This window comes from Rhinatrema bivittatum, chromosome 5 (genome assembly GCF_901001135.1).
Source record: "Rhinatrema bivittatum chromosome 5, aRhiBiv1.1, whole genome shotgun sequence".
NCBI lineage: Eukaryota > Metazoa > Chordata > Amphibia > Gymnophiona > Rhinatrematidae > Rhinatrema > Rhinatrema bivittatum.
The window spans coordinates 117,035,628-117,047,778 of record NC_042619.1 but is presented as its reverse complement, the minus strand read 5'-3'; the positions used below and the strand labels follow the sequence as shown (position 1 = coordinate 117,047,778).

Here is a 12,151-nt window from a genome sequence, read left to right as displayed (position 1 = left end):
TATAAAAAACAAGTTCTTATTTGGTTATTACATGACTTCAACGCTGGGCTCAGTAACTGCTGAGGGCGGCCATTGTGGGCGAGAATACTGAGTGACATTAGCTTTTCCCCCATTCAACTGAAGGAATGTGTGAGGTGAAGCCAATGACTTTGCTACAGGGATATACCTAGGAAAATTACAGAATCCTATTTTGAAGTCCCACAATTGGCAAAATCTTTTAGTTAGAAATCTAATATTCAGCTGGGTAGGTACTTATACCTTTCAGGATGTCAAACTATTGCTTAAGACTGTGAGCACAAAGGAGGCAAATATTCATAAGAACCGCAACTGCTACAAGAACAATTCAAGTAACTATATTCTGTCCTCCATGATTTAATCACATAAAATAGCATTTATGTTTATTTATACTTAATATACCACCTTAGAAAAAAACTAAGTGGCTTGTGTAAAAAGATACATGTCACGGTCTGGCAGCTTGGGATCATGGATTACCCCTACAGAAGCGGCATAAGACTGGAGACTGTCTTCTGCTTGGCCAGCCACTGGTCCTTTTCTGCTGTCGTTTCTATGTTTCTAGAAGTTATTTTCTTCTTTAGTAAGGGGCCTTCCGGCTACCTGTTTGTTAGATGATCTTGGGAGTACCTCTACCAGCAGCAGTACTCGTGAAATAACATTACGAACAAGTGAGGGGGAGAACCTTCACGGACTCCTATTTAGAATTTATACTCTTAACGCTTAATTCCATGTAATCCCCGCTGGATCTTCAGTCATGTGTCTGCTTGCTTCTCTCCTTCCTGTGCTATGGTACGTCTTGCTGCTGTGCCCTTTGTACTCAATATCCTCAGCTAGTGAAACTAAGGCCTACTCTGCATCTAAATACCTGCTTCTCCTCCTCTTCAACTCTTCAAGAGACACATCCAAGCTGTATTTTCCCCTTCTTCATCCCCTTAATCTGATACTTGACTTAAAACCAGAATACCGCCCCTATTTATTAAGTAAATGCATAGTGCTCGTTTGTGGAATAATTATACATCATAAACACATTTTACATTCATTAATCATCAATCTTAGCAGCAACAAAAGAGATTCACATGAAAACTACAAGGGATCTAGAGAGCAGCCCTCTCCATTCTAGGCAGGGGTTGAGGTGGGGGTAATTCTTTTTAATGAGCTTTCTAATCTCTCTTGCGACATTTCCTTCCAGCATCAGTCATATCTCCATGCTTATTGCACTCCATTTCCTCTCCATCTTTCCTCATCACAACCCTAAACACCTAAAATGGATGGACCATTTTAGTCTTTTTCTGCCATCATTTACTATGCTACATGTTCAGTTGTCTCTATCCTTCCATTTTGCCCCATTCCTCCACTTTTCCCTCTTCCCATCTCTACTCTTCTGTTGAGGCAAAAGACACCTTGAACCAGGGTCTGCTTGGATCGCAGCTGGTGTGCTGTGTTCAGAGCCATAGAATGGCTGTAAAGAATTTAGGCTTAGACTACTGATAGCCTGGTGTACGGCCCTGCTCCTGAGGATCTGAATTTGGCCTCAGGAGATTCAAAAAGCTATGATGGAATGCTAGGAAAGTGTTACTGGAATTTGGAAGTCAAGAAGCAGTATGGGATGCCCGTAAAAACTCATAAGCTTTTAAATTATTGTTTACAGTTGTTATGTGATATAAAAGTACTGAAGTCTTGTTTAAGCTTTTAAATGGAAGGTTTGCCTCAAGTGTGGCTGCATTTGCTCAAGGAAGAAAGATTACTGGGCACATTGACTCAGACCAGATGAATGGACTGGATTTAAGCTTTGCTGCAACCATGAGTGGTTGTAGCCTTGACCTAAATTACCTCCTCCATTATACTTGTGGTACTGAGAGTCAAGTAATGCCTATGTCAATGCCCTACCTACAAATAATCCAGCACCAAGAGACTGTTCTCAGAGTGACTTCTTACTACAGGAGCTTCCAAACTGAAATGTTCATGTTCCTCTTCTCAAAAACTACCCCTATGTTCTTCCCTCTTATAATGCCATGAGCTACTTCTCACTCACAGCACCCCAATAGCTTCTTCTCCCACTATGCTTCTCTCCTTTCTCCAGTTCACCTTCATCTGCCCCCTTAATACTTCTATGTCCTCTCTCAGACCACATCTGCAGGAATTGTATCCACAGGCCAGCAACGTGGGGACCCAACCAGAACATGTACATTCCTGGTTCCATTGGCTCCTCCCCCTCCTTGCATGTTTCCTGTTTAAACAGGAAGTGCAGTAGAGAGGAAGAGTACGTGTACTCTCATTGGATACTGATATGGCCCAAGGAGCTTGGGGGTTAAGGAGCAGGTTGCAACAACCCTGAGGCTTCTCTTCAGCTGTGGGACACAGTCGCATCTCCTCTCTGTATCCCAGCAGCATGGCTTCTACTGGGCTGCCCAAAAGATGCCAGGAAGCAATTTCTAGGTACCTGGGCAACCAGACACCTCAGATTTTTCCACCCCTTACACAGAGTTAATAGCTCCAAGCCATCAGGGACAGGCTGAGCTAAATCTGATTTTGCTTTACTGCATCTTCTATAGACTTGGAAATCCTGCTTTTCTTAGAGAAACTGAAACTGCAGGTCCACAGATGCAAGGGGGTATAATCAGGACTAATGCAGCCTGTCTCTGCTGGCATGAAATTATCGGGTAGCATTTCACAGGATACTACTTTTGCTTCCTTTTAATTTGGTAACATATGTATTGAACTATTCTTTTATATAGGTTGTAAAATTACAAAACCATAAACATAAGATGAGTCAACACATTCTGCAACGATTTTGAAAAATATGTAAATGAGAGATTGGTCTAGCAGTGCCGTGTGACAGAGCTGGACTAGATATCTGGTGATCCCAGCTTCTGCTCCTCAGACTGACAGGTGCTGGGGCTGCTGCTCCTGTGGGAAGGGAGTCTCAGCCATTATAGAACAGTGACCCCTAGTGGCCAGACTCAGGGTGCATGGAGGGATCCCTACTATGTGGTACCTAAATGAGGACTGTTGCTGTAATAGCTGATTTAGATGGGGAAGTGTGGAGGGAGGCAAAAAAAAAAAAATAAGGGAGGTGGTGGGAAACACTGAGTAGTTGGGTGAAGGCTCATGGTGACTTAGCCAAGTAGAGGGGCTGTTTCTAATAGAGCTGAGTGGAAACTGCCAAGACCACAAAAACAAATGTAAAGAAAGAAGCTTGTTTTCATCTGACAGATTACAGCAGGTGTAAACTGGCTTGGAGTTTCTACGGAGCTCTCCATTTCTGAGTACAGGGCATCTCAGTGATCTTCAATGACTGACTTACGTGTCATCATCATCAGATCTGGGTTCCAGTCTCTCTTCATCCAGGTCAATCTCAGAAGTCCTCTCTGTTTCATCCACTTCCTCATTAGGGTTTACTTTGGGAGGCCATGGTGTTAACGTCCCTTCTTATTAAAAGAAAATGAACAGTTAGTCACTAAACTTGAATGCCATTTTAAAAACATCAAGGAAATACTGTAGATCATCTTTAATTCAGTATAATTTAAACAACAATTTCCTTGATCCATATTTACTCTTATATTGTCCCTGTGAATGGTAAAGCAGAAGAGTTTAATTTGTGTTTGTATAATAACGTTTCTTTTTTAAGAATTGTGTACCTGAATCTTAGTCTAATTATGTCAGGCTATTTTCCATGAATATTAGCATCAGCGGTGGATAAGATGGGTGCCTCCCTGGTATGCCAATAATATTGCCACTGTCATTATATTAATGGAAGTAAGCTCCCACATCACTGAAAGGGAAACCTCTATGCTCTTTCTCTGCCTGATTGCAACATCGGAGGAGAACACCTCCCCCAGCCACCTGGAGCATAGTTTAACCTGATGACGGTCCAGATTGGCATCTATTAAAAGTGAATTACTTTCTGGGGTTTGTTTTTTTTTTTTAAGACGTTTAAATCCCCTTGTATTGGCAATGATTGTAACATCATCATGTCCCAAAAAGAATCAAGTGGCAGGGTGATTACCTTCCCCCACCATCTTCAATAGCATTTGATCTCAGCGAAAAGGCTAAGAAGGGAGTGTGTTTAGCAAATAGCTCAGACCCTATACTTGGATCATAGCCAAAAGACCAAGAATTACAGGAACAGTAACATGATATAGCACTAAAAGATTTTGAAGATTTTACACAGATTATATCCAATTTTATTATTATAAACATTCACCTCTAACACACTTGAATCTATGTCCATGTCCCAATTTAATTACAACACTTGCACCTGTTCTTAATTATCAAAAACTAAAATCATACAAAATCATTCTTACTAAAGGCTCTCTTTCTAAAATTGTTAATGTACTTATCTCTTAAGAGAATGCTGTTTCAGAAAGAAGGGAAGTCTTGCCTAACAAATCTGCTTCAATTTTTTGAAGGGGTTAATAAACATGTGGATAACCGGTATATGTAGTGTATTTGGATTTTCAGAAGGCATTTGACAAAGTCCCTCATGAGAGGCTTCTACGAAAACTAAAAAGTCATGGGATGGGAGGCGATGTCATTTTGTGGATTACAAACTGGTTAAAAGACAGGAAACAGAGAGTAGGATTAAATGGTCAATTTTCTCAGTGGAAAAGGGTAAACAGTGGAGTGCCTCAGGGATCTGTACTTGGACCGGTGCTTTTCAATATATATATAAATGATTTGGAAAGGAATACGATGAGTGAGGTTATTAAATTTGCGGATGATACAAAATTATTCAGAGTAGTTAAATCACAAGTGGACTGTGATACATTACAGGAGGACCTTGCAAGACTGGAAGATTGGGCTTCCAAATGGCAGATGAAATTTAATGTGGACAACTGCAAGGTGATGCATATAGGGAAAAATAACCCTTGCTGTAGTTACTCGATGTTAGGTTCCATATTAGGAACTACCGCCCAGGAAAAAGATCTAGGCATCATATTGGATAATATTTTAAAAGCGTTGGCTCAGTGTGCTGCAGCAGTCAAAAAAAAAGCAAACAATGTTAGGAATTATTAGGAAGGGAATGATTAATAAAACGGAAAATGTAATAATGCCTCTATATCGCTCCATGGTGAGACTGCACCTTAAATACTGTGTACAATTCTGGTTGCCGCATCTCAAAAAAGATATAGTTGCAATGGAGAAGATACAAAGAAGGGCAACCAAAATTATTAAGGAGATGGAACAGCTCCCCTATGAGGAAAGGTTGAAGAGATTAGGGCTGTTCAGCTTGGAGAAGAGACGGATGAGGGGGGATATGATAGAGGTCTTTAAGATCATGAGAGGTCTTGAACGAGTAGATGTGACTCGGTTATTTACACTTTCAAATAATAGAAGGACTAGGGGGCATTCCATGAAGTTAGCAAGTAGCACATTTAAAACTAATCGGAGAAAATTCTTTTTCACTCAACGCACAATAAAGCTCTGGAATTTGTTGCCAGAGGAGGTGGTTAGTGTAGTTAGTGTAACTGGGTTCAAAAAAGGTTTGGATAAGTTCTTGGAGGAGAAGTCCATTAACAGCTATTAATCAAATTTACTTAGGGGCGGATTTTCATACTCCGCGAATAGGCCTACTTTTGTTTGCGCTCCAGGCGCAAACAAAAGTACGCTGGATTTTAGTAGATACGCGCGGAGCCGCGCGTATCTGCTAAAAACCTGGATCGGCGGGCGCAAGGCTAAAGATTTTGTATAGCCGGCGCGCGCCGAGCCGCGCAGCCTACCCCCGTTCCCTCCGAGGCCGCTCCAAAATCGGAGCGGCCTCGGAGGGAACTTCCTTTTGCCCTCCCCTCACCTTCCCCTACCTAACCCACCCACCCGGCCCTGTCTAAGCCCCCACCTTACCTTTGTCGGGGGATTTACGCCTCCCAGAGGGAGGCGTAAATCCCCGCGCGCCAGCGGGCCTCCTGCGCGCCGGGCCGCGACCTGGGGGCGGGTATGGAGGGTGCGTCCACGCCAACGGACCGCCCCGGGCCGTAGCCACGCCCCCGTACCCGCCCCCAAAACGCTGCCGACACGCCCCGAAAACGCCGAGACGACCGGGACCGCCCCCCGACACACCCCCCTCGGAGAACCCCGGGACTTACGCGAGTCCCGGGGCTCTGCGCGCGCCGGTAGGCCTATGTAAAATAGGCGCACCGGCGCGCAGGGCTCTTAAAATCCGCCCCTTAGGGAATAGCCACTGCTATTAATTACATCAGTAGAATGGTATCTTCTTAGTGTTTGGGTAATTGCCAGGTTCTTGTGGCCTGGTTTGGTCTCTGTTGGAAACAGGATGCTGGGCTTGATGAACCCTTGGTCTGATCCAGCATGGCAATTTATGTTCTTATAGATATAATCCACAATTTCCAACAGGTGCTGAAGACAATTGTTCTCCTAACATTAACTATATGATGTCTTCAACAATTCAATGCTTAGAAAAATGTATAATCCACAGTAGAAGTATTAGCTTCTTGATCATATTGGTGCATCTGTAAACTGCAAAGCATGTCAGTACAATTATCCTGAAAAGCTGTTAATGTCCATAAAGGCTTAGCGGCTAAACATGTATTTCACCATTTTCTTCTTGCTGTCCTCGTTTATTCTTCTGCCCACCTGACGCTGCAGCATTTCAGCAAATAACTTGCCTGCATCAGGGGCGATTAACCCAATCCATGAGAGGTAAACACTATAAACATGGCGGCTTTCTCAGCATCTCTCCACATCAAACAGTACTTTCTGGACCTGTTCGTCCAGTCGAATCCCTCAAGAGATAGAGCGTTTTAATTCAATGGAATCCTTCCCGTGGAGTGGCTTAATCGCGAGATTCGATTGGATGAACAGGTCCGTTAAGTACAGTTTGATGTAGAAAGCTGCCATGTTTTCAGGAGATTAGCATTTATCTCCCATGGAATGGGTTAATCACCTCTGATGCAGGTAAGTTCATTTCCTAAATGCTGCAGAGTTGGGTGGGCAGAAGAATAAATGCAGACTGCAAGAAGAAAATGGGTGAAATATGTTTAACCTCTAAGACTTTTGGTTAAGTGTTTATGGATATTCAGAGCTCTTATGGAGAACTGTCATGAGTGCGTTGCAGATTACAGATGCACCAATATGATCAAGCAGCTATTACTTCTACTGTGAATTACAAATCCTTTTAAGCATTGAATTGTTGAAGGCATCATACAATTGGTGGTCATACAATTGATGTTAGAACAATTGTCTTAAGCACCTGTTGGAAATTGTGGATTATGTACTTTTTAGGACAGCATTCTCTTTAAGAGATAAGTACAATGACAATTTTAGGAGAGCTTTTAGTAAGAGTTATTCTGTATGATTTTAGTTTTTAATAATTAAGAACAGGTGCAGGTGTTCTAAATAAATTAGGACGGACACAGATTCAAGTGCATTAAAGCTGAACATTTATAATAATGAAATTGGTTATAATCTGTATAAAATCCTCAATTTTTTCTGCTATATCACGTTATTGTTCCTGTTTTTGGTCAATGATTAATTGGTTGGAACAGGTTAGCGATGGCCTTGTATTTGTCTGGTTTGAACGAAGAATTATATACTACAGCAGACAGAAGGTTTGCAGTCTCCAGGGAGCAAAACCAGAATTGAGCAATTTTAGCAAACCACTAGGACTAATTTCTTGCTGGCAAGGTGACCTCAGCACTGATATCACAAGGGGCGATTAAGTGAGGTAGAGGTCACAGTGGGCTGAATTAATCTTCTGCACCTCATGCAATGATCCCAGGTATCTCTGCAGGATGCTGCTGACATTCTGGCTGAATTCTAGTTAAAACAGCCTCCTACTTGCAGCAAAATATATGTGCTGTGATGCTATAGTATTGAAGAAAGACTGCTAGTCTTTTTTTTTTCTAAATGATCAGGTTATATTAAAAGATAAATGTGGTTCTTCGGCAGTCAGCTGACATGGAACACAGTGGTTAAAAAAAAAAAGAAGAAGAAAAGACGACCAAGGATCTGCTGGCTATTTTCTTCAATTTTAATTGCTTTACCAGAAAACGCGGTCCCTTGGGTCCTCTCCTCACCACCCCACCCCCCCCCCCCCCCCCAAAAAAAATGGGTCTTTTGGAGGATGAACTGCTCTGGCAGTTCTATTCTTTTCTTGGTCTCTGCTTTAGAAAAAGACACACATTCATAGCCCGGATACTAATAAATATAGGCACAGGCGCACTAGGTGTTCAAAAGATGCCCTTCTCCACTGTGCCTCAATGCCTCTATTCACCTCCCCTCCAATATACAGCAATGTCACATTTCTACATATCTGACAAGAAACAAAGGCTGATGCTGGATAAGTGAAGAACAGAAAAGGGGCAGACGTACAAGCAGAAAGAACGTCAAAGGAAACCCAGAAGTCAGAAGAGAAGACAACCAACAGCTCAGGGCAACGGTGGAAGGCGGTGTAACTAATTAGTACCTTTCCTCCACACAGAATCCCAGCATACTCTATTGTTACACATGGCTGACATATGAAAGCAAGTGTCACCCCGAGGTGACACATCATGGCAACGTGGGCAGCACAGGGACCCTCGCATGAGGGCTCCTGAAGGTAATGGGAGCAGAAACAAAGGTCTTAGTATTTCCACTAGTGATGAGACGATTCCAAATGTTTTAATGAGTGTGTATTTGTACATATAAAATGTACAAACTTCATGCAATTTAAATTCAGTACAAATGTATCTACTTTCTATTTTGCAGAATAAAATTATGGGTATCAAAATGCATAGCAATAAATTATCAGATGCTTAATAAATATAGTAATCTCAGGGCTTTTCTCAGCGGAGTTACATTACAGCAAATATTTAGTCAAACAATGCTGGTCCCATGAACAAGCATTTTCAAACTCTACAGGCTGGCCCCGTGCTGATCTTGGGAAGCCTGCAAATTTTGAAAATGCCTGCTTTGCCCAGGTTGGAGGAGTGGCGTGTGGCACGAGGATCGCATGGCCCCCCTCTCCCCCCAAAAGCAGCATGACTGCATGGACTCCCCAGCACCCCTCCTCTCCCCCTGGAAGAGACCCGATTGCATGGCCTTTTCCTCCCTGAACCGGAGCAGCCTGACGACACTCAGATATGATTTCATGGGATGAGAGGAGCTCCAGGAAACCCTGCGGGTTTCTTTATCTCCCAGTCATGAACTGTCTTTTGCTCACACCGGGAGACGACCGCACCTGCAATCCAACTAACTGGGGTTTCCACTTACTGGGAGGTTTTTTACCCATTTCTACAAAGAGTAGGGAACATATATGCCATGGAGGACTTCGGTACTGATTGAGATTGCTGTCTTCACCTCGGGCGGACCCAGATAATGAAATCAAATCAAATATAACATTCAAATTGAAAAAATTTGTAATTTGCTTCAGGTTATGCCACTGTTGTCTTCACTGCCTTCTGGTATGCAGTTACAGCCTGAATAGAAAAGGGCTGTTCGTTTCAGACTCTGGGGACTGACCTGCTTTTCTTTCATACATAATGTCTTTGCATTATCTTTCTGGGCAGTTTTCGAATTGTCTGCATATTTGTAGAGCACGCGGGTGCAGTTTTGTAGCTATCCGGAGAGTTTCTCTTTGAAGCTAAACCATCCTAAAGTACTTTGCACTTGATCTTTCAGGCCTATGCAATATCGGTGCGCATAAAATGGGTGCTCATGATTGAGTGCCCGCTCTCCTAACTCACAGCGATCCACCTATCCCGGGCACCCAAATTAATATTTAAATGGGCTACCGCAGTAAAAAGGAGGCACTGGGGTAATTGTGTGTTCCTAGCACCTCCTCGGCATCGGGCACCCAGGAGAGGTGGCTGTCAGTGCAGGTTAGGAAAATGGACGCTCAATATACGAGCATCCATTTTCCTAACCTGTGGACAGCCGTGGCTTAGGAAAATGGACACTCCTTAACTGAGCATCTGTTTTCCTAACCTGACCACTAGCGAATTTTTTTTTTCCTCTTACTCCTTTTTTTCAATTCCTCCGACTTAATATTGCCATGATATTAAGCAGTATTTTCTGCTTTTCTGTTAATTTTAGGGGCTTCTCAAGAATTAACACCTGCTCCAGGGCAAGCTTTAATATTTGAGAGTATAAATGTGTGCGTCGGGCGCACAATTTTTTTTTTTTTGCATAGGTGGGTAATAGCTATTAGCCTCACCAACATGAATTAACAACGTGTGATGAACATTTTTAGCTATGTGCTGGTTTGGATGCGTGTTTTGGATGAGCTAATCTCCTTATTGCATAAAGGGTTTTGGACATGCATCCAAAAAGCATATCGAAGCGTAAATAAAGCCATGCACTTGGCTGAGCGCATTATGGGCCGGATTTTCAAAATGCTATTTATGTAACTGGCCTTACATGCGCCGGGCCTATTTTAAAAAGGCCCGGCGACACGCATAAAGCCCCGGGACGCGTGTAAGTCCCGGGGCTTTACTAAAGGGATGGTCCGGGGGGGGGGGGAGGGGAAGTAGAGCGTGGGCGGGGCCAGAGGCCATTTGCTGCTGTGTCAGAGGATCGCGTGTCAGCAGGCTGCCGGTGTGTGCAACCTGTGCCTGCCTCTAGGCAGGCGCAAAAGGTAAGATAAACATTTTGGGGGGGGGGGGTTAGAGTACGGCTAGGGGGGGAAAGGTTAGGGGAAGGGCTGGGAAGGTTAGGTTAGGGGGAACGGGGGAAGGCAGCACGGCTCAGTGCGCGCAAGGTGCACAATTATGCACCCCCTTGCGCGCGTCGACCCCTGATTTTATAATTTGCACACGCACGTGCATGCGCAAGTTATAAAATCGGGCGTGCATGTTATAAAATCTACCCCTATATTGTATCGGCCTATTTGTGTGGGTGGTGGGACAGGAGAGGAGGAGGCTGGGCAGAAGAGAGGGTAAAATAGTGTGTTTCGGCACACATTCGGGAAAATGCCAGGCACGCATGCTGCACTCCTCCCCCCCCCCCCCCCCCCCCCCCACCCACCCCAAACACCTCCCCGGAAATGCCTCTCTTTAACGCAGAGTGTAAAAACCCATGCACACATTTCACTGGCGTAATGGAAGGACAATTTTCAGACTGGACAATTTACCCAAATAAATGACTGAAAATTACTCTCCCCTTGTCCAGGTACTGAATAGGTGATAAAGTAGAGATGTGAATCGGAACCAGAATCGGATCAGATATCAGTTCCGATTCACATCTCTAATAAACAGTACTAGAGACAAGGGAGACTGGACAGGATAATTGCAGGACCTGATCCTACTCTGGAACGAACAGGAGGGGAGGGGCAATCTTACAGTTTAATATTTTTATTGGTGCAATTCGCAGCAGCACATACAAATACAACAATACAAATACAGTCAATTTATTTTATACCCCAATACAGCCAAAAAAAAAACAATCAAATAATCAACCCTAAACATATCATAAAATGACTCCAGGGAGAGTTTCATACAGTCACATAGATTTAGATTTATAGTACAATCAAATTATACCCATAGTTCCTAAGATTTATTTTTTCAAAGGTGTAGCATCTTCCAGAAATCTTCTGGCAGTTGTTTAACGAAGGGGTTCTAAATTTGACGGAAAGCAGCACATTGCTTAGCGGGTTGTGAAAACACTGCATGATATTCTATTGTAACTATATTTATCATGCTATGATTCCAATCATAGAAAAAGGGGGTTTGTATCTTTCAACCAATTAAAAAAGTATACATTTCTCCGCCAGTAAGAACACTTGGCCAAAAAAACATCTGACATCTAACAACAAATATATGTGCGCTCCGATAATTCAACAAACATAATTCAGGAGAAAAAAATCACCACTTAGCCAGTTAACATGCTTACATGTCGAATAACAGTTCCCCCCACCCAAAAGACTGTATCTTAGAGCATTCCCACAAACAGTGAATCAAGGCACTCCATTCATTGCACTTTAAACAAGAGTTAGATACAATCGGTTTCATCTGCTTTGCCCTTGTTGGTGAAATGATTATTCTGTGGAAAATTCTATACTGCAACCCATAAAGATCAACATTTAAAATAACCTTTTTAATAGCTTTAGTGCACAAAGCTATCTCTTTATTAGAAATATGTCGATTACAATCTCTATTCCAATCATCAGCAAGAACCTTTAAGATCGTGGAAATTTGCAATGTAT

General features: G+C 42.9%; 1 protein-coding gene across 4 annotated transcripts in view; it reads right to left on the bottom strand.

The window, feature by feature from the left end:
- The window catches only part of NEK5 (NIMA related kinase 5), a 202,665-nt gene that overhangs the window by 783 nt on the left and 189,731 nt on the right, over positions 1 to 12,151 (bottom strand). For 3 of the 4 annotated variants that reach the window (XM_029602795.1, XM_029602793.1, XM_029602792.1), the window contains one exon: positions 3,320 to 3,443. In XM_029602795.1, coding sequence (XP_029458655.1) covers positions 3,320 to 3,443 — 124 coding nt within the window. The remainder of the gene's footprint in view (positions 1 to 3,319; positions 3,444 to 12,151) is intronic. The other variant, XM_029602794.1, reaches the window with a different exon arrangement.